The sequence below is a fragment of the Lagopus muta genome, chromosome 6 (genome assembly GCF_023343835.1).
Source record: "Lagopus muta isolate bLagMut1 chromosome 6, bLagMut1 primary, whole genome shotgun sequence".
In the NCBI taxonomy this organism is placed as follows: domain Eukaryota; kingdom Metazoa; phylum Chordata; class Aves; order Galliformes; family Phasianidae; genus Lagopus; species Lagopus muta.
The window spans coordinates 11,471,761-11,493,658 of NC_064438.1; the positions used below are offsets into that span (position 1 = coordinate 11,471,761).

Consider the following 21,898-nt stretch of genomic DNA (forward strand, 5'->3'; position numbering starts at 1 on the left):
GTTCTCAAAACAGATAATTTTCATTTGTTCTGACATAAACTGGATGAAATCCAGATTTTGAAGAAGTCCCATTGCTGTTAAAAACAGAACAAAGTATCCTAAGTGGTGTTCAAAAATACTGAGTGTTCATTTCTATATAGAAGTCAACCGCTTGAAATAAAGTGCGTAAACTTGTCAAACAAAAAGAGTATTACAACAGCAGATCCACTGCTGTTCATTTTTACTTTCTCCACTCGAAGTTCTCCTGATTTCTAGTAACTAGCTTGCTGCCCCTGGCAGTCTCTTTGCAATTTCATTTGTAATGAAAATAAATAGAAAACCAATTTTAGGCATAATATCAGTAGCTTGCTGGAAGTATCTAACACAGTGTTGTTGTTTTTTTTCAATATACAACGTTTTCCTCCTAAATATCCCAGAGATAACAGGTACTCTTTATTCAAATTGATTTTTAAGAGCCTAGCCCTTGTCATCCCTTCCTTCCCACCCCCATCCAAATTTCTATGTGTTTTAAGAGAGCTGGGCAGCAGTAAGAAGCAGCAGGTTGAAACTATTAAAATAGAATGAAGTGTGGGCTCAAAAAGGCTTTTTCTGTATGCGTGTCTTCTAAATCTACCATTAAGCTTTTCCCTGAGTTTATAATGTGTGAGATACAGTGCAAGGACTCGACCATTACAGTCACTTCCCTACTGTGTCTATGCTGGTTGTTTTTATGTGTGTGTGTTTTCTTGGGACATTTGGATCATTCCCTTACTCAGATCCCAGAATATATGGTAAGGGGCGTTCCATTAAACACTTTTCCAGGTGTCCTAAAATACTATATAACTCCCCCACCCCAAAATAAATAGCTGTTTCATTGAGGTGTTCAGCATCTCTGACATTCTTCACAGCAAAACAAGCTTGCTTAAACAGCTTAGATGGACTAATCTCCACACTTTAAGTTACAACTTAAATAAAATGCCCTCTATGTGGTTTTCAGACTCTCCAAGCATAGATTCTTGAAAGATGCAGTTAATTGTTTTTCCAAGACTACAGTTTTGGAAGTGCAGCATTGCCCTCTCTAAAATATTTTTCAAATTGCAACACCTACAGCAGCTATATTCTATCTCTAAAAGTACTTGCATGCACTTTTCAGGTGGAAGTGATACGCCATCACTGCAACTACCATGCCTACTGTATGCATAGAGAAACAGAGCTATGGAATGAGGACTTGATTTATCCCATTCACAAAGGATGTCTGCAGTGTAACTGCAAGGGAAACCTTGACCTTTTGAGACCTTGCACCTTAACTACTCAACCAACATAAACACCCCAGTGCTCATTAATAATTATTTCCTAAGAAATAAGCATAGCATACTAGCAAAAGTGCAGCATAGATAAGACTCTGAAACAACTCTTCAGCTGCTTATATGTGCAGATATAAACAGTACACAGTCCATAATCCACCTGGAGATTTCAGAAGGTTTTGATGTCAGTGCTGTTCAAACACATCCTCTAAAACACAGAGTATATAATCCCTCAATATGTGTCAGATAAAGGATTCCTTATTGATCTGAGGCCGGGATTTCAGCATAGTGTAACTCATGCAAACTTTAGGCTTTTTGTGTTGTTTCTCTTTCTTTGTCTGGCTGCTCCTTTTTCAGTTTTAAACATGCAATGCATGATCCTTAAGACTTAGGAAAAAATCCAAAACCGTTTTCCTTGTAATTCAGTACATCCAGATAAAACCATGCTAGAAGGTTATTGTTGATGCTTTGTTTGCTCATGCTATACACACAATCTATTATATATAATCCCTGGATATCCTGAAAAATCATTGCTAAAATCAAAGAACTTCTGTTTGAACTCGAAGTTTTAGTGACTGAAAGGCATCTATAATTAGAAGAAAAGATGACAAAAACCATGCAGAACATATACCTTGTTAACCACATTACTTCTCGCAAGCTAGCCATTAAAAAGACTCTTGCTAGGTAATGCCAACAGATCGTTTCAGGTACGTGAGATTAAGATTCACTGTACTTTCTTGGGACACATCCCCAGCACAGACACATCTCCTTGGCACATACAGAGCTGCATCATTAACTCATTCACTTTATTTAAAAGCTGTTCTCATTTGTGTGATAGAGTGCAACTAACAATCTCTTTTGTAAACTATTCAAGTCCATTCTGTGCTTATGCCATTTTAAAGACTTGTCTACATACAAAAGTTATGCTTAGTTACACTGCCTCGATTTAATCAGCTCAGGCCCTGTACTGTGATGAGATCATAAGGTTGTTTTCTACCTTATGTGTGAAATTCCTCATTTTATGGAAAACAGACACGGCCCTTTCAAACTATCACAGCTGCATCCACATCCAGGTTACACCTGCATAGACAATATGTAGCTGAAGTACTTACACTTCTCTAACACCCATACCTAGACCAAAGCATACACCTGAAAGTGGTGTTAGGTATTTTGGTAAGGGATTACATTAGGAACTAAAGCACTATTATTTTTGACACATACCATTTTAGAGCTGATGGAAAGTTCCAGGTATAATAGTCTCTATGGGAAAAGAAAATGGCGTGAGCATTGGCACAGCCAGTTTCCTGAGTGTCTGTGTCATCCCAATGGCAAGATGGCATTTCAATTTACATGGCAAACTATCACTAACTTTGGATGTTTTCAAATAGTATTCAGGATGTAATTATAATTGTTGCTTAGAAAACTGACAGGCTGAAGTTGCCAAGTCAGCTGAGCCAATAAATCCTAGTAAATATTCAAAACATCAGAAAGTGTTGAAAATGTCCTAGAATTTCTTTAAACTCATGATGAGATTTCAGTATTTTGCAAAATCTAATGGTTCTTTGTTTCTGTGGTTCAGTGCCAGCGCTACCACATAGCAAGCTGGAACTTTAATAATTTGAAATTTCCTTAATGAAAATATTTGTAAGAAACTTTCGTCATTGATGACATTGCTGATTTAATAACTGAGCAGGAATCTCCATTCTAGGATACTAAGCACAGAGGGAAATATGAATATTTAGATATTACAAAGACCCTATAAAACATGGTTTCATTAACAGAATTTCAAAAGATGTGAACAGTTTTATTGAACAAACTGTTCTGCAAGCAACATAAATGTTCACAGAGGGGCTACCGGTAGATTTGTGCTCTATCGAGCTCGCATGGGTGCAACCACATGAATTTCCCTGTTCTGCTTCTATCTCCTGTGACCTTTCTGTCTACTTCATCTTACCAGAATAATACCAAGAGTTCTGGTTTCCTTCAGCCCTTCACCAAGGAATGCAGTTGGGTACTCAGCAGGGCAATATGCAACAGGCGGCTCACACAGAAACTAAGACAAGCTGCCTGGCTGGCTGGAGATACTGCTGCATTGGTGCTACATCCTACTGGTACAGAGGAACATTTTGGATCACTCTCTGTTTCTACCTAGTCACCATTTTTTCTGAAGCCTGTAAAAACATAAGAAGTGTAAGAGCCTGCCCCATTGTCAAATTCTCATGAAATCAGACAACATTTTCTGACATACAGACTAGCATTGACAGTGCAGGCATGTTTCTTCCAGAAACAAGGTGAAAACACACTTGGTAATGAATGTAAACATATCTGATTTTCCTGGAGGTACATGCTTATCCTGCTTTTCTACTTCAGGGCTCCTAAACTTTGTCCTCTTGTCTAGATTAGTACATGAGATCTCACATTACACAGCCACAAAGGTTGGTAGTAGAATGCTATATATTTGTTATAAATATATATATATATACACATATATGTATATATATTTGTTTAATTTAAAAAAATTAAATTTGAAATGCTATCCATCTGTAAAAGCAAGGTGACATGGACTCCCAGAACACTGGGCAACAGGATATGACATATCCTTTATGAGTTTTTCAATTTTGGATAGATAATATTTTTGCACAGCAGTTGCTTGCATGTGGAAATCTTTAGGGATTATGTTACTTCCTCACAAAATGTCTGTAGAGGCAAAAATACACAGAAATGTAAGAGTTAGATGTATTAGATGTTAGCTAGATGTCATGTGAATGACAGAGGGCATGCAAAAGATTGCGCTATGACTCATATTCTGATTACTCACATTCTGTATATTAGTATGAGCATTGCACATAGAGCATATATGCATATTCAAATGTCAATTGAAGCTCTTAAGAAATTTCACAAGGTAACAAAAATTTAGGCTTCTCATTCTAATTTCCAATGCCCGCTTTAAAGCCAAAGCAGTCTGAACTGTTCAAACTTCTCTTCCACAGATACACCTTTTCTAACAAGGTACATGAGTGCTACATGTGGACAAAGATCTTCCATGTCACAAATCACACGGCTGCTCTAACCCAAACAAATCAGTGGGATCAGGCAGATCGGGTGATGTACCTGTGTTCAGCATTGTTTACATCCACATAAGCATCAGCTCTCAAAGTTATTAACAAGGCATAAAGCTTTTGGAACTGCAGTATACTTACTAATATTCACATTCAAAATTTCTGTTTAAATCTTGCATCTTTCTGAAGTTTAATTAAGAAACATCTATTGGTTATTAAATCACAGGACAACACTGCGTGCTCATTCATCCTCTTCAAGGCTTGGGTAGCCTAACTGAGTCTGCAGCTGGTCTCTGACCCTGCTTGCTAGATATATTTACCTCACTTCTACCATTTTGTATGGAATTATTTGTCGGCTTCAGTGCTGCTCATTCCCTTGAGTTAGACCTTTCATTTTGTTCAATTTTCATCTTTTAGTCTCATTTTCTCTCTTCAAGGGATAAAGAAATTGAGGAACTAGCTGCAAATATAACTTCATCTCCTTACAACGTCTGTCTCCTTATCATAACCCTCTAGATTAGCAAGTACATTCTTAAAAGTACAGTGACACATTCCTTTGTATGGTCTTCCTCCAGATCCCACAAATAAGCCCCAAAAAATTCCTGTAATATGGAATTTCAGCTTAGATGATCGCAAATTAACCAGAGAAGGGCATATGTTAGCTCAAGCAAATTACTCACATTTTCCATTTTTGCTCTATACCAGAAGAAATTAGTTAATTTTAAATGCAAAACTTTGTACAGCGTGCAAATCATGTCTGTGTGTCAAAGTAAAATAACAAACCTAATGAGGAATGTTAAAAAAGCAAGACCCATTAGTTTAAAGATACATGGAAGCAGCCAAAGATGACAAACATGCATAAAATTCAAAACATGATGGAAAAGGGAACAGGCACTGAACCACATAAATCAGTGTTTTGAATTCTATTTCTCTGTGGGTATAATTGTACCTTAGTTTCTTATAATGATTTATTGAGGTAAATAGTCTGTATGGTTTAACAGCTACAGCTTCAAAGTGTCAGGCACAGACTCTCCTTTATTCATGAGGCAGCTGAGTATTGGGATGTGAATTAGCTTCTGTATTCTGGGACTTGGCAAAGTTTGTTATAAGGACCTTAAGGTCCTTATAAAGGATTCATGTTGATGCAGCTATTCAAATGTGAAAAACACTGTGCTGCAATGGATGAAATAGAAAAGCTTTACAGTAATTCTGGTGGCTCAAAAAAAAAAAAAAAAAATAGAAACATTGAAATAAACCATTCAGAATTACTTTCAGCAAAAGAAAGGCATGTGCTACAGTTAATTTTAATACATTATATTATTCCGAGGAACACAGAAAAAAAAATAATTCCTGATGAAGTAAAAAACTGTGAAGGAATTCCAGAATTTACTTTTAAGTTAAAATAAAATATAGTATGAAAAAGAAGTGGTAGAATGTTAAGCTGTGATATTCACACTTTGGGTCAATTGCCAAACTGCACATTCTATTGCCCTCAGACCAGGATAAACCAACCATTAATCAAAAGAATCGTCATCCACGAAAGCTATGATGGTGTTTTAACAGTTCTTAATCTATTAATAAGAAAGAATAATTAGCAGAATATATTCCCTCTTCCGTTTATATTCGTAGGGCCATTCTTAGCAGAAATTATATGTAGGCTCCCATGGTGTAAAAACCCTACGAAAGCCATGAAAATTCACTAAGCTTCCTTACGTACGGTGCCAAGACATTCAGCAGGAACCTCAGTCCTTGCCAAGAAACACGTGTGCTTCAGATACAGAAGCTCTGCATGTACCGGTATTTCAACATTCCTGGAGAGAAATGTGACCCCTTGATGAATACACTGGTTTGCTGGCATGCCTGCATTCCTCCCCATCTGTCAGAGTGGCATTCTGCCTTCTCACAAGGTGGGATGCCAGTTTCGGAGCACAGGTGCCAACCAAATATAGGTTCAGACTAATACTCTGCAAAATGTGGCAAATGACATTTCACCTGCAAGAAGATCGTCCTACCTCTGACCCATGCCAAATTAGGATTGCATGCCTCATTAACAAAGGGGGTCATCTTCTGAAAATCATGGGCAGCACCAGAAATGCTGGTTTCCTCTGCAATATCTAGCTGAGAGTCTTCAGTGCGGAGGCTTAATTTACAACACACCAGATTTTCCTAGCATTGCAGGCATGCAGCCCTTTTGAGAAAGCTGCAACAGACCATGGACAGGGATATGTGAATTCATTCTCCCAGACACATTTCGGACCAATTCCAGGATTCTTAAAAAGAGTAAATGAACTAACAGAGCAGAAAAGACGTAAGTAAAGATGTGTATTACCTCTAAGGGGTTTTGCTAACAACACAAAGAGAATTATCTCTGTTATGACTGTCAAGAAAAAAAATAAATAACCCACACTTGTTATCAATTACCAAATCACTCATATAATTTTAAAATTCTTATAAAATAATCAAAGATTTTAATTAGAAAAATTGACATAAAACACAAAAATGCTACAGTTATCCTTTAGTTTGAGAATTTATGTTCATGTGAAAGCACACTAGTAATGAACAATCACTGTATGAAAAACATTCATCATATTGTGCCAATACTGATTTGTATTAAGTGGTGTCTCAATATCCTCAGAATAAAGTTTATTTTGCATGCTTTCTTTAAATAAAATGTTTCACATTATTTTAATCTGACAAGTTAAATATTCACTTGATCAATAAACAGAATAAACCAAGAACAGTATTGGCTTTGCTGCCAAATTAGCTTATCTACAGTGTATATATAATGCGAGCAACAAAAATGGAGTATTGTTAATCTAAAAATATATATATCTCCTTTCTGGAAATAACTAATTTTACCTTCTTTGGCAATTTATTACCATTTCTGTAATTTCTTTATCCCAGGTCACACCTGAAATACCAGCAGCTTTAGCTTAAATTATGTTAAACTGATTATCGACAAACAAAAATCGTTATGTACAATTCCATATTATTTAGACTATTCAGAGAGCATGCCACTGCTTTCCCAAATGACAAACTCCAGGCTATTAGCTCTTCCTAGCACAAAATTGCAAACCAATACCTTGAATTCTATAATTATAATTCAATACATTGAGATGCAGAGTCCTGCATCTGAGATGAAATAACCCCATGCAACATAACAGGCTGGAGGCCAACTGGCTAGCGAGCCTATTTGCAAGGAAAAAACCTGGAGGTTCCTGGGGACAACAAGCTCATCATGAACCAGCAGTGCGTCCTGGCAGCAAAGAAGGCCAACAGCATCCTGGGCTGTACCAACGGAAGCAGTGACAGCAGACTGAGAGACTTGATAATTCCCATCTTTCTGGCACCTGTGAGCCTGCATCAGGAGCAGTGCCTCCAGCTCTGATCTCCCCAGTTGAAGAAAGGCATTGAAAGAGTAGAGCAGGTCAGCAGAGGCACCAAGGCAATCAGCAAGATGAGCAAGAGGAAGCTGAGAGAGCTGATGTGCACAGCCTGGAAAACAGCAGGCAGAGGGGAGAGCTTATAGCTGCCTGCAGCTGCTTAATGAGAGGGAGTGAGGAAGATGAAAGAAGGATCCTCACAGAGGTTCACCAAGAAATGACAAGTGGCAATGGATGCAGGTTACATTACAGGAAGTTGTAATTAAACATAAGGAAAAAAGTGCCACGAGGACGGCCAAACTCTGGGCTAGGTTGCCAAGAAACAATTCAGTATTACCATCCTTGGAGATACTGGAAACCACACTGGATGCAGCCCCGTGCTCTAATGGGATCTGCACCAAGCAGGAGGTAGGACCACATGAGCCCTGGTGTCCCTTCCAACATACAGGATTCTCTATGTTGCTGATAGACATGCTTTTATATGATACACATACGGGTTCTGGCAATGGCACACACAGGAATGTTCACTCATTAAGCTGGTTAGGGAGAGCACACAGCCTTTTTTTTTTTTTCCCCCCCATCTCAGCCTTCCATGCAAAGAAACCATCTCAGTCTTCTGTATCAAACTAACTTCTAGTAAATTAACAGCATTAATATGTGACATTTTTACTAAGCTTTCTCACTTTGGATCCCAAATTCTTTATAAATAATGTATTATTTTAAAATAGATAAAGGCACCTGGTACACCCCCTGGGAAAACAAAGACGTGAAGTCAGCAGAACAGCTTATCTTTCTTTCTGGTACTTTGTACCTGTGGGCCATAACCACTCATCCTAACATAAAGCTTTCTGGGCAGCACACCGTGACAGTCTCAGACCTGTCATAAATACCACGATATAAAAAAGGACGTGATCTTTCACATCCAGGTTAATTTCTTCAAAGTTTATTATTTCAGACAATTAAACATACCCTGATGCTTGGGCTCAAATTCCTATGCTTAATGTCAAAATGTACATACGTTGCTGCAGTACTGCACCTGCAACTTTATGTTGTTTACTATAAGAGAAAGCATACCAAAATGTTAAAGTCAACCGCAGCGTAGGCAGAATGCATAGTAGGTTCTTGGTAAAGTTGGCAGACAGTTTATAGTTTATTAATACTGTGTATAGCTTGAAAAGTTCACTACATTAATTTTAAAGACCCGATGCAAGAAATAAGATGTTGGCATTAAACAGGTAAAAGCGGGTAATGAATTTCTCTTTTATTTTTGTATTTATTGCAGTCACTCAAAGCCAATAGGCTGTGACTGATACCGAATTAATAATCCATGGCCCAGCACAGGGACAAAGTAGAAGAGCAAATATCTATTCATACATCTTTTTGTACAGTAAAGATCTTACAGCAGCAAAAACCAAGGGGACATGCTCTCTGCATGTTAAGTAACACATGTCACCAGAACACATACAAACTGGCTGTAGTGGACCTAATTCATCTTACAGGCTCCTGTAAGTAGGAAGGGTAGTGAACGATCACATACATGGAACACAGACTGTCAGGACACAAATTAATGTAGGTGTTTTTGTAGAAGGAAAAATGTTTGTATTGCAGTGGCAGTTGACAGTGCTGTGACACAGCCCTACTGTGGAAATGCAGATTTGTGTCAGTCTTCAAGGTTTATTTGGACATCAGATGCATGTGAAAGTTCTGCGTATTCCACTGAGCATGAAAGTCAAGCAGAAACATTTCAGAAAGGACTCTGATTTGGGACTTACACACACATATCACAATGGTAATGCACCTTCTTTTTGTTTGTTTTTCAAAACAAAATCTTTTCCAGATCATTTTGAATTGAATTAAAAGCATCAGTATCAAGATACCTGGTGTAATGTCTTATACCTCTCTACGGACCACTTCCACTGTTGCTGAATCCCTAATGAGGAGCAACTACAGTCACACAAGATTAGGAAGGAGACCATGCAGAGCCATGTCTTCTGCATTCCAATTACATTTCCTTCCCATTTTTCTTTGCTCATACAGAAAAAGATTCAAAGGTATTAGAAACAGGGAATCGTTATAAGAAAACACAGATTCTATACACAGACAACTTTCAACCGACTTCAGAGGCTTGGCTTTCACAGTGTTATATGACTCAAAAAAAAGACAATGTTGATTCTATCCAAGCTTTTTCAGAGAAGAATCTGTCACCATAATGTATAAAGTTTTGTCCGTACCATTTTCAAATCACCCAATAATTTCAATTCCCTAAGAAAACCAGATGGAACTGTTAGATTCTCATGAGGAGTTTCACTTCATGGGAATTTTCCTTGAAATATTCTGCTTTACTACAGATAAATGAAGCAGAAGATGGAGGAACTACTGAATTTGCAGTCTAAACAAACACAGTTCATTTTGATAATGCTGAAGGTTGTGCTTCACCATTCAGGCTCATGGTAGAATAACTGAATTTGGCAAACACTTTCTGTGAAATGTCTTGTCTTTATTGGTGCTTTTATGTGTTATCAAGCACAAAAGGAAAAGAAGGAAAAGAAGAGAGAGATAAAAAGCTGTATCTTCATTGCAATAGAAGATTTGTACCCAGGTACACTATTGGGTACAGTGGTAAATGAAGAAGCCCAGACAGTCTAATATGATGTAATAACTCAATGGAAGGAAAGCTCTCTGCTTTCTTATTTTGATGTAGCTGGTTCACATTCACTGCAAGTAAGAGAGATGCCTGGCCTTGACTGGCTGTCTTGATATAGAAGCTACCTGGCTCCTTGCTCCCCTAGGACTGTGCCTATAGTGAGCTGTCCTGACTTACCTTTTAACTTGCTAAAAAAAGGGGATTTTTTTTAATCTTTATATTGAGAACAAAGCCTAATACGTGCAACAATACTGGAAGCCTACATACAGCTGGGTTCAAGGACAACATTTCTCCGTTCTTTGTTTTCTTCATTTGTTAAGCTGAGGCAACAATTCTTACTTTGTTCCCTGTGGTACTGAATGATGGTGTCTCTCCTAGCCCAGAAATAAAAGTAAGTGAAGATAGTCTTTGTATTGATGTGCTGCCTGTCTTGTTTACGATAGAAACTATTTTGTTTTTAGAAAGAAAGCTTCTAAGAAAAGCTTTTATAACAGGTTCAGAAATATAAAAGCCATTTCAGGATGAAGACACCTCTATCCTTTATTTTGTTAGTCCTTGAAAGGGCTTTTTAAATGTTAACAGCTAGGACTGACTTCCCTCAGCTGATGCTCCCTTCTCAGCAATCCTTTTGTTGACATCTCTTTGTTTGCCCTTAGCTTGCCCCTCCTTCTTCCCAACCCCGTAAAACACAACTTAGCAAGAGCTTGGGCTGAACTTTTGGCAGACATGGTGACACTAAGCCACACCGAGCAAGTACATTGTGTAAAGCAGGTCTCAATTAAAAATAGGTTTCCCCAGCAATACACAGAACATTTTCCACTCTTCCCTGTGGTAACCTCTTCATACTGCAGTGGTCAGAGAAGCAGCAGCATTTTCATCTTAAAGTATACTGAGAGATGTAACATTTCTGAAATGCCAGGGCAATATCCTGTTTCCACTTAAAAAAAAAAATAAAATAGAGCTTTCTGCTAAAAAGAAATTTAATTTCAGCTGTGTACTTAAAATAGGTGTATATATACATATGATATGTACTTCTTCTTAATTTCAAGCTAAAAAGATGCTTATTCTTGGGCAGAGCCAGGACTATAACTGGGGAAGATTCAGCTCTGAAACCACAGCTCCCAGACCAGGGTCGTCCTGCCTCATTACAGCAGCTCCGTCAGTACTGTGAGGCAAAGACATCCTTATCACATTGCACAATGAAAAAAGGCCTTTTGGCTGTGAAACCTAGCTCTACTTCACTTTAATCCTCTCTACCTCCACACAGAGACCTCAATACACATATGCATTTTTTCAAACGTTCTACATCGTACTCCTCTAAGATAGAACTACCACAAGATGTAGGTAAGCTTCTGCTTTCCCATATCTAGCTTTCCTAAGCTAGCATCTGCCCAGAAGTTCTTGTTGCTGAGGCTCAGAGCTTGTAAATGTGCTGGTGCAGAAAGTCTTCACTAAGGTAGTTTTTCTGGCATTTCCTGTAACAGAGTTGGTTTCCTCCCACCCCAAGACAGGAGCTCATCACCAAAGCAGAAGAGAGTAACTGTGCAGAACAGCGAATAGTTTTGTCACCTTAAGAGTTATTGGACCTCACCTCACTCTCTCCTCATTGTCTAGGGGTTCTTCCCTACTGTTGTTTAGCTATATGGATGGGCAGTCATTTAAGTGAAGTCTGACTGCTGCATCACAGCCAGTTACTACTTGATGACAAAACTCTACCTCCTGTGCCCTGAGTGCCAGCTTCCAGAGCATCTCTTCTTTTTCCCACAAACGTTGCCCAGGATCCTTACCTACTACTTTGTTTATATGCTAAAACAGTCTCACAGATTCAAGAAGACAGGTTTCTTCGTAAAAGCCAATCTGTCTAGCTCTCTTGTGAATCATGCTATTTTTCAGTTGTTCAAAAATGACAGGAAATACAACACTGGATCTTAACATGAGAGGATTTCCATAGCACTGTCCTTTCTCCTAATGTACTAGTAATGCTGGAGTTAAGTAAAGCTCACACATCCTCAGAACAGCCTGTAATATCTCTGGATAGATAAGTGACACTTTTGCATAACCAGTTTTCAGAGACAATTCACACTTTTGCCAGCATTGTGATCATTCCATTTTTAAGTTCCCCCATACGTACCTGGTGGCATTTAATGCTAGACATGTATGTGGTTTTTTATTATTAATCAATAATTCAAAAACAGAATTTTTATCACAAGTGAGCAATAAGGTAATGAATATATTTACAGCAGTCCCTTACTAAAATGTCATTAGCACATCATTATTTATAATGTAAACAAAAAGCCACCATTGCAGTCAGCGGTATAAATAATATGTCAGCCATCCTGAAAACATCTTGAAGTTAACTGTAAGCCACAACTGAGACCCAATGATCAAATATGATTTTGATTTAGCACAAAGCCTGATTTTCTTGTATCTTTTCTTTTTTTTTTCCACAGTAGCAATCCTTCCCAGTTTGTAAGGAAACCATAGCCATGAACCTAAAACGTCCCATGTGTTTTTCTTAAGGAACAGGTCTTAAAGCATGATAGTACAAAAACCTGCCATAAAAGCTTAACTAAAAAAGAAACAAACAAACAAAAAAACCTGAAAAAATAAAATCTCACTGATATGAAGCTGACACAATTCCTATTTAACAGACTAAAAATGCTGCTAGGTACTATAAAAACAGAATTGTTTTGTTTTGGTTTTGTTTGTTTGTTTGTTTGTTTTTTTACTTTCTCTGTGACTATGCTATTAATTACACTTTTTGTGATCCATTTGTGATAAATCATTGTTAAAAAAATGGAAATTTCAGCTAAGCAAATCCCTTTAGCAGTCACTGTGTAATTATACAGATTCATTAAAATGGGAATAAAGTTGTAAATACAATATTATCTTATATCAGTGCTCCCTCCTCCTCTTTACCATTGTCAAATTATTATGGCAGTTTTAGAACAGGAGGAACAGCTGAGCCTGTTTGATTTTGCACACTCAGTGCAATAAATGTAAACATGAATTTAAATATCACTATCCCAGTGCTGTTTTGTATAAATTATATTGAAAATAATGACAGTCAACAAATATCTATAATTGAACCTACCTACCTAAGAGCAGCAGGGCTGTATCAGCACATCTCTACATTAGTAGAGCTGCAGAACTTTTGTGCTCCATCTCAGGAGTCGTTTCTTACAATATCTTTTTTCTCTGCACTTCAGCCCTACAAAAGAAGGATGGAGGACGTGTGAAGGACAGGGCACAGGGAAGATGCTAAAAAGTATCAAAGCGGCTGAATAGCTTCAAAGCCCTTCCCAAACAAACAAAGGAAAACATTGCAATGATACCTTTTTAACCTCCTCCATTTCTCCTCCTCTGTAAGGAGGAAGTTCATAAGAACAGCTTCGCTGAGAGCAGTTCACCCTTTACACACACAGAGAGATCCCTCTCATAGTGCAGAGCAGAAGCCTAACCTCGGTAGCCCAAAAGGAGCTTTCCATTTACTCGCAAAGAACTGAACACCTTTCCCTTGTGAGATAAGCTGTCCATCAGCATGTTTTCACTGTGCGCAGACCCCTGTGCTACAGGCTGTTCGCCCCCAGTCAGGCTTTGTAGCAGTGTGGGCTTCTGCCTTGCAGGTGACCACATGTGGAGTTTGCAGGCAGAGCCTATCTTGTCCTTTCTTGCTCCCAGCCTCCAAAACCCAAAGATTTCCATGCTATAGCACAGATAAGTAGCACTACAAAGGAAAGCAGATGGACTCAGGGGCTCAAACCTGAAACGTTTAGCTGTTGCAAACAAAATCTCTGGAATAAACCAAGCCAAAACAAATTACTAAAGAGAAGTATGCACAAAGAAAAGCAGTTTAGCTCTCTACAAGTCAAAAGGAAGCTTGGATTAAACTGAGAAGAACACAGGGTTTGGGACACATCCTGACTTACATACAGCATGTAGGAAAACTGAGGGGACAAGCACACGTGATTTCTGGGCACAGCAAGAAATGAGAGCTACTTGGCTGAACTCACTGCACAAAGGCAGTGTGAAAACACAGACCAAGCCACCCGAAGACCCGATGAGGGCACCATCTTCAGCTCTCTGATTGAAAGAAAATGGGAGCCATTCATTTCGAACCAGGTATTAAGCAGGATTTGAGAGGACCGAGAACCTTTATGTGTGTTTATTCCTGTTTCCATCTGCTGCAGCTTATTTCATTTTAGCTTCAAAAATCCATAACCAGCCAACTTCAACCCTTCAGCAGCCACGTGCAAGTTGCAGCAGGACTTTGCGCACAGCACTTGCACCTCTCAGCGCTTGCACCTTAACCCCCTGCCACAGGCGGTGCCTCAGGGGAGGGACTGCGGTGCGGTGCGGTGCGGTGATTCAGAGGCGAGGCGAGGCAAGAACTCGCCTTCCCTTTGTGAGCATTACCTCAGGCTCCGAGCCGGCCGCGCTCACACGACGGCAGAAAAGCTGCTCCCCTAAGCCGGGAGCCCCACCTCACCCCTGAGCGCACTTCGCCGTCGGCGGGCGAAGGCTCGGCGAGCGGCTGCACCTCAGCGCCAACCGCCACTGTAATGCAGTAACAGACGCGGCTCCCGGTGCGAGCCCCCACAGGTGCCTCGCGGGGGCGTGGCCGCCCAACGGCCGCCTCGCGCCCCGCCCTCGCGCCCCGCCCTCTTTCCCGCCCGCGGCGGCCCTCGGCTCCCGCCTACCGCGCTGCCAATCAGCGCGCGGAACGGCCCCGCCGCCGCGGGGATCTCTGGGAGCGGTAGTCCTTGCCCGCTCGGGCGGCGCCGCCGCGGCTTCTTGTGAGAACTACCGATCCCGGCGTCCCCCGCGCTCAACCCCGGGGCCGCGACCCGACGCCAGCGGAGGGAGCGGCTTCGGCAGGAAGGCGGTGCAGCGGCCCGGTCACTCAGCCGCGGCCATGAGCTCGGCCCGGGAGTCGCAGGCTCAGCACGGCCTCAAGCGAGCGGCCTCCCCCGACGTAAACGGGCGCGGGGCCTGGGGCGGCCGCGCGGCGGGAGAGGGGAGGTGGGAGGGGACGGCGGGCGGCCGCGGCGCGAGGCCCGGAGCGGGACCGGGGCCTGCTAGGCGGCACGCCGCCCTGCGACGAGGGCCGCGCGGGGGGCGGAGGGGAGAGGCGGCAAGCGGCGTGTGCTCCCGCAGGGCTCCGGCAGCTGGCAGGCGGCGGACCTCGGCAACGAGGAGAGGAAGCAGAAGTTCCTGAGGCTGATGGGCGCGGGGAAGGTGAGCGCGCTGCGGCTGGGCCGAGCTGAGCGGTGCGCGGTGCAGGAGCCCGGCTGCGGCCCCGGGCGGCGCGGTGCTTCGCGTTAGCTTGTTTTGTTTGAATGCGATGTTTTCATAAGCTTCAGTGTTTGTCTGAAAGCTAGCGTTCCTTAGCGGTTGGCAATACAGCATTCGAGCATCCCCTCGCTGTACCGCTGCGCGGTGCTTAAGGCAGCTTGCCGCGCGGTGCCGCTGGGGGATCCGTTCGCCAACCAGCAGCTGCTCGGCGCCGTGTCGGTGAGACTGCGATGGCTCACCTGGTACGGTGGGCCCCAGGAACTCCCTCAAGAAATAGCAGCCGTTAGCCAGTAGAACTTACTTACAGTCTTACCTTCGGGTATCAGGGAACTTTTTCTGTTCGAGATTTCCAGAATGTTGGCAGAGCTGTCAGTGCCTAAAGCTCCAAAACAAACTGCATTTTCTTTTAGAAAGAACATACTGGCCGCCTTGTTATCGGAGACCACAGATCAACCTCTCACTTCAGGACAGGTCAGTCTATCCAACAGCTGCTACCAAGTGGGAAAGCAAATGCTTGGGCAGGGACATCCCAGGACTTTCAGCTCTGTAGATGCTGCAGGGAGGGATTTCAGGTTTTGAGGCTGAAGTTGGAGACAGATGAGGCTGTGGAGCTGGAGAAATTCCTAGCTTCACTTTAGAACACTGACAAGCAGCTTCTGTGACCACACATGTTCACCTTCTGAAGTCTGGGTTTAGAAAAGTACTTGATGGTCACTTAAACCTGCATACGAATGCTCTCTACATCAGGGCCTACAGGCTCTTGTCATACTTCTTAATGAAAATAAGAAAGTAAAGTGCTACTGCTGCTGGTTAACAATGTTTTTATACTTCTTCCTTGCTGCCAGGTATGGCTATTCAAATCTCTGCTTCAGTGTGTATGAAAAGTACAGGTTGATTTGTATTTTTTTTTCTCACTTCACCTGGTTACCTATTGAATAGAAAGCAGTAAGGTAGAAGTTAAGATCTCCAAGGTCATCTTTGCAATTAGCAGTAATTTGACATCCTGTAATGGATGATCTTAGCAACTTCTTATCAGGCTTGCTCAGATTGTAAGTCAGAGTACACCAGAATCAAGCTGGGCTTGACTAACAGAAGCTGTGGTGAAGCTGTAAAGCAGAGCAGCTGTCAGCGTTCCAGAGAATTTGTTCTCCTGATAGGCACTGCAAGTAACTTCTGAGTTGACAAAAAATGATTTAAAAACCGAAAACATCAAAGGAAGTTTGGGGATTGACTCCAGGTTCTGCTGTTACCCTGTGGAGTGCCTATGAATCACTTTGTCGTAGGATGGAGATGGTGCTTCCTCTAAGGAGTCATAAACATTCCAAACTGTATTGGTAGGAGCAAGCAGTTAAGATGCTGCATTTTACAAAAAAATCACTCAGCTATTTTCCTAATGCTGTGCTTCCTTTCCCAACACGTGGTTGTTATCTTTCTGTAACACAAGACTCCAACTTGCAAATGAGGAAATGGTGAGGAAATGCAAGTTTGCAATAAAAGGTTTTTTGTTTTGCAGTGATACAGATTAAAACAGAAGTGGTGTAGGCTGATCTGTGGAGATTTTAGAGGTTCCTACTTGCACAAGAACAGAGGATTCCATGCTATGGATACTTGGATACTTTCCCCCAGTGAAAAAGATCCTCTATTTGTGTGTTCAAAAATGTAGTAGTAGAGGGCATGCAGGAATAGCTCATGTTCTGTTAATTAGGTATAGAAGTTAGTCTTCTTGCTAATTCCTAAGTATGGGCAAGAATAAAAAGCTATAGTTTCTGCTCCTGGTAATTCAGGGTGCATGTAATAATTTCAGATGTAGCTCTACAAACAGGACTGGTAGTGTTTTTCTGGTTGCTGCAAAATATAACAGTCACGATGTAATCACGGCAGCCATGCGTTACATAGCGAAGGGCAGAAACGTGGTCCTTTTTGTGACATATTGCAGTATTGGCAGGAGCACAGCAAAGTTGTATTTATTGGTTACTGTGTTGAGCAGAACATATGCTGTGTGTAGCACATCTGAATGTGTTGAGTCTTACGACCTTCCTGTCCCATATTTGTATCAAAACAATTTTGCTTTTACCCCTTTAAAACTGCTTATAAATCAGCATGGCTTGTGTTCAATCCAGGAGTTTCTGAGGTGGCTCAATTTAAGTTTTCATCACATATAAGTAGTGATAAACTGAAAGTCTGATGACTGTGTAATTTGATGTCTTTGTTAATTTGAATGAACCATAACCAAAGTACACTGGACATGCAGGGGAAGAAGACAAGAAAATGAATGAAGAACTGGAGTCTCAGTACCAGCAGAGCATGGACAGCACGATGTCTGGACGAAACCGGCGCCATTGTGGGCTGGGTTTCAGTGAGGTAATAAGTTCATTATTTCTTTAATGATTTGGCTGCTGCTTCAGTAAGATGAGATGATGCACGGTTTAAAAACCTAATCACCACAAATAGCAGCAAATCCGCACAGTTTGGGTTAAGTGAGAGACTTACTGACTTCTTGTGGCCCTTTTGATATCTGGAAACAATCAGTGCTTCTCTTTGTTCTGGAAAGCGATATAACGTGTTCTTTTATGCTCCATTGTAGTCAAGGCAAGCTGCAAATACATTAAATCAGGGTGCTGCCAAAGAATGCATAAAAGAACAATGTAAGCATCTGCATTATCCCAGAGAGCTAATTAATCTGCTGCTTGTTACTGTGAGGCATGTCCCTCTCTATGGCCCTGAAAAGCAAGTGGGAATAGAGGAGTCAGATGGGGGAACTAGCTGTGCAGGGAACTGAAGTCCTCCAGAGGGTTGACACCCAGCTGGCCTTGTATTTGCAAGGAGCTACTTAGGAGTAAGTAGGAAGAGTGACAAAAAAAACACATTGGATTATTAGGAAGCTGTCTTCCTTGGCCAATTAAAATGCCTGTTTTTTTTTTTCCTGTTAGCACCAATTATTGCATAAAAACATTGCCAGTGTTCCCACAGAGTGAGACAACCTGTGTGGTGCTTAGAGCTCTTAATACTACAAATGTGAAGGTTTTGCTTCTTAGGTGCATGAACAAAATGCCATTTGAGGGGGATCATTCTTTTTAGCAGTAGCATTACTTCCTTGTTCCTGATGCTGCTTTGTGATGCTGCGTGCTAAACTTATTTCCAAAGATTAGTCATGGTTATGAATTCCTGATGATCTGTCAGTTAGTTTCAGTATGTCTCATTTCCTGACAAACATCCAAGTGTCATTTTATACCAAATGGAAGTTTAACCAAAGTGATGGTATCTCATTTAATGGTACGTGTAGGATGTCTGCTGTAACTAAATAGGAAAGTGGCTGAAGAATCCCTAGATGTTGTGTTTGGTGCTCTCAGCCAGTCCAATAGAGTTGCTTTCTATGTAATAATTTGTTTATTAAAGACCCATGTTTAGCAAGATAGCCCATCTTAGTAATGAAACGAAAGGGGCCATTTAGCAATGGGCTCTTCAGGGAACTGAAATGGAGTTGCCAGGAAATAAGGGTTTACCTTTCTCATAATCTGAACTTCTAGTTTCAGGAAGGTGAAGAAGAGGCAGCTGGGCATTCCTCTGATCATGAGAGTTCAGAGGACTCCGAAAGCGGCTCTGATTCAGAGCAAGATGAATCTGCAGAGGAACTGCAAGCTGCTGAAAAACATGATGAAGCTGCGGTCCCAGAAAACAAAAAGGAAGCAAAAAGCAATTATAAAATGATGTTTGTTAAAGCCAGTGGTTCATAACTGCAGATGTAACAGCTTTGTATTTAAAGTACAGCAAGCCTTATTGTTACAGTGCAAAGTGGAGGACTGCTACAGCACAAATCTTTGTATTATGATTTTAAGACGACCCTGTTAGATGACAAAAAGTAGTGTTTGCTTTCAGTTGCCGTGGGCACAGTGAGATTCCTGGTTTTTGTAAAGTGTATAAAATAACGGATGAAGAAATAAATTCTTTGTTCCTGCCCAATCTCTACTATGTTATCTAAACTATCCTTCCCCTTACTTCATGGCCAGATTAGAGAAATTCCTGCTTGTAGTTTCTTCAGTTATTACTCTAGTCTTGAATTCTTAACTGTGAGATTACACGTGACTTACTGGATGTTGCATTAGTTGTAAAATAACCAGTATTGGTACTTGCTCTGTGATGCAGTAGAGCTTTAAACAGTGATTTTGTCAATAGATGCTAGTGGTGATAGGACTAAGAGCAGAAACTGCTCACTTCTGTGACAGTATTAATCGCTGTATCCAGCTCAAGTCCTACAGCAGTCGGTAGGAAAAGATTCTTTAGAACTGAATTCTACAACAGGGGACTCTAGTTTCTTCTTTCTTTAGGTTGATAGTAGCAAAGGGGTAAGAAACTGTAGGTGGTAGGCCTTTATACCTTTCACTGGAAGAAAGTGATTCTGAATGATTGGCTCCTGGTTAAAGGACTGAGCTGTTATTTTTTAATAATTCCTCCTAAAGAACTGAGTTTACTTTAAAAGAGAATATATACTTTGATAATGAGAAGGATATACAAATAATTTAGTGTTTTAAGGTGTAGAGTAAAGTTGAACATGCAAACCTTTCCTTGCTTGGTTGTCTGAGTTACCATGCAAGAGTTGTATCTCTCCAGTAAATCTGACGTGCTTACAGAGGCAGGACTTCAGTAACTCCTTTCAGCAAAAGTCAAGCACATCCATTTCCTCTGCAAATTTATTGTATTAAAGTAAACAGTAAAATAACAACTCAGACTCGGTTTCTTCTTAGTGCATCAGATGGAGGATCTGCCTGTCCTTGCTGGGGGATGGAATGGCAGATCCATACCACTGGCACGGCCTCCTTCTACAGCAGTGTTTTGTGAAATCCCGTGTACTTACGGAGAATCTTCCATTCCTATATACAATCTCTTGCATGCAGATACAAGTTGCAAGCCAATGAGCTTACACAAAAGCAGCAGGTTATACTATTGCATAGGTTTACTGAACCTACACAGTGGAACACAAGTTTTTGAGGGAGATCTTGGAATAAAATGCATTATGGAAAAAATAAAAAGCAGTATGACTGTAAATAAAAACTGTATCTTTTAATTTAGGTAGTTATTTTATTTTGGCACTTTGTCCAGTTGTTTGTTTATTTATTTTAAGTCATTTGGTTTTGAAAAAACTCCATACAGCAGTCATTAAGTTCAGTGATTTGCATGAATTTTTGGTTTTCTAATATTCCAAGAGTTTAATACATAGGCAAACACTGCCTGCATACTGCAAAGAACAGAGACTTCACCGTGACTTGTGAAAGGTGTTCTGTCTTTGAGCCATCTAAAAAGCATGAAAGTAGAAGGATGTTTTTTTTTTATTATTTTATTTTAGTTTAGATTTGGCTGTCAGCTGTTGTTTATTGCCTTGAGTGGAGTGCAATTACAAAATCTCAGTGTGGGCTGTAAAGAGCTGCATATACACTGACCTGTCGTCTCTGTCCCAGCATTGACACCAGTGCTGCTCTTGCAACTTTTTCTTCTGCAACTGCTCAGCACCTACTCAGATCTCTTGACTTACCACCTGCAAGCATCTAAACACACTCAGAAGGTGACAGAACCCACCCTGCTGCTTTCCCACTAGCCTCCGAGGAAGGGCATATCAAAACCTGCCCTGAGAGCTTCTCTCCATAGTGCAACCAGCCTGGAAAGAGCTGGGAAAAGGAGACAGCTGGCAGGCTCTGCGTGGGTCTCTGCCCACAGAGAAGGCTGCTGCAGTGAGTGCCATCAGGGCCCCCAGCACTCAGCTCTGCCCTGAATTCACTGCAGCCTCCTGCCTTGTTGAAGATTTGGACATCAATTCCAAACACAGATAGATCACACAAGAATGAGACTTTTCTGATAACAGCTCTTACCTGGAAGAGTCAACACAGCGTCACTTCCATTCCCCAAGGACATGGCAGATAATTTTGATGAGGTCGAGTGCAATGCATTTCTAATAGTGAACTAAGACTAACTTGCTCAGAACAGGAGCTGTGCACATTCATGTCAGTTTCTAATACTATGTCAGCACCTGCAGATTCATCTCTGAAGCAGCCTGTCTATGGAACTTCTCACACGTTAAGGAAGACTGATGCAGTTCAGCACAGATTTCTAACTGCAGAGTCAGTTTTAACAATATTTGGTATAAAAACATCAGTATTAGTGGTGTGTTCAGCAGCAGAACAGTTTCAGCTTCCATTAGAACTGAGAGAAAAAAAAATAATCAAGACTCTATTGGTTGAATCT

General features: G+C 40.9%; 1 protein-coding gene across 1 annotated transcript; it reads left to right on the forward strand.

The window, feature by feature from the left end:
* Positions 1–15,210: 15,210 nt before the first annotated feature.
* C6H11orf58 (chromosome 6 C11orf58 homolog) lies at positions 15,211–20,384 on the forward strand. The gene is made up of 5 exons (XM_048947800.1): positions 15,211–15,344; positions 15,527–15,607; positions 16,075–16,135; positions 17,916–18,025; positions 19,192–20,384. Exons 1-5 carry the CDS (start codon positions 15,285–15,287, stop codon positions 19,396–19,398), a joined length of 519 nt encoding a protein of 172 aa, XP_048803757.1. The 5' UTR covers positions 15,211–15,284; the 3' UTR covers positions 19,399–20,384.
* The last annotated feature ends 1,514 nt before the right edge of the window (positions 20,385–21,898 follow it).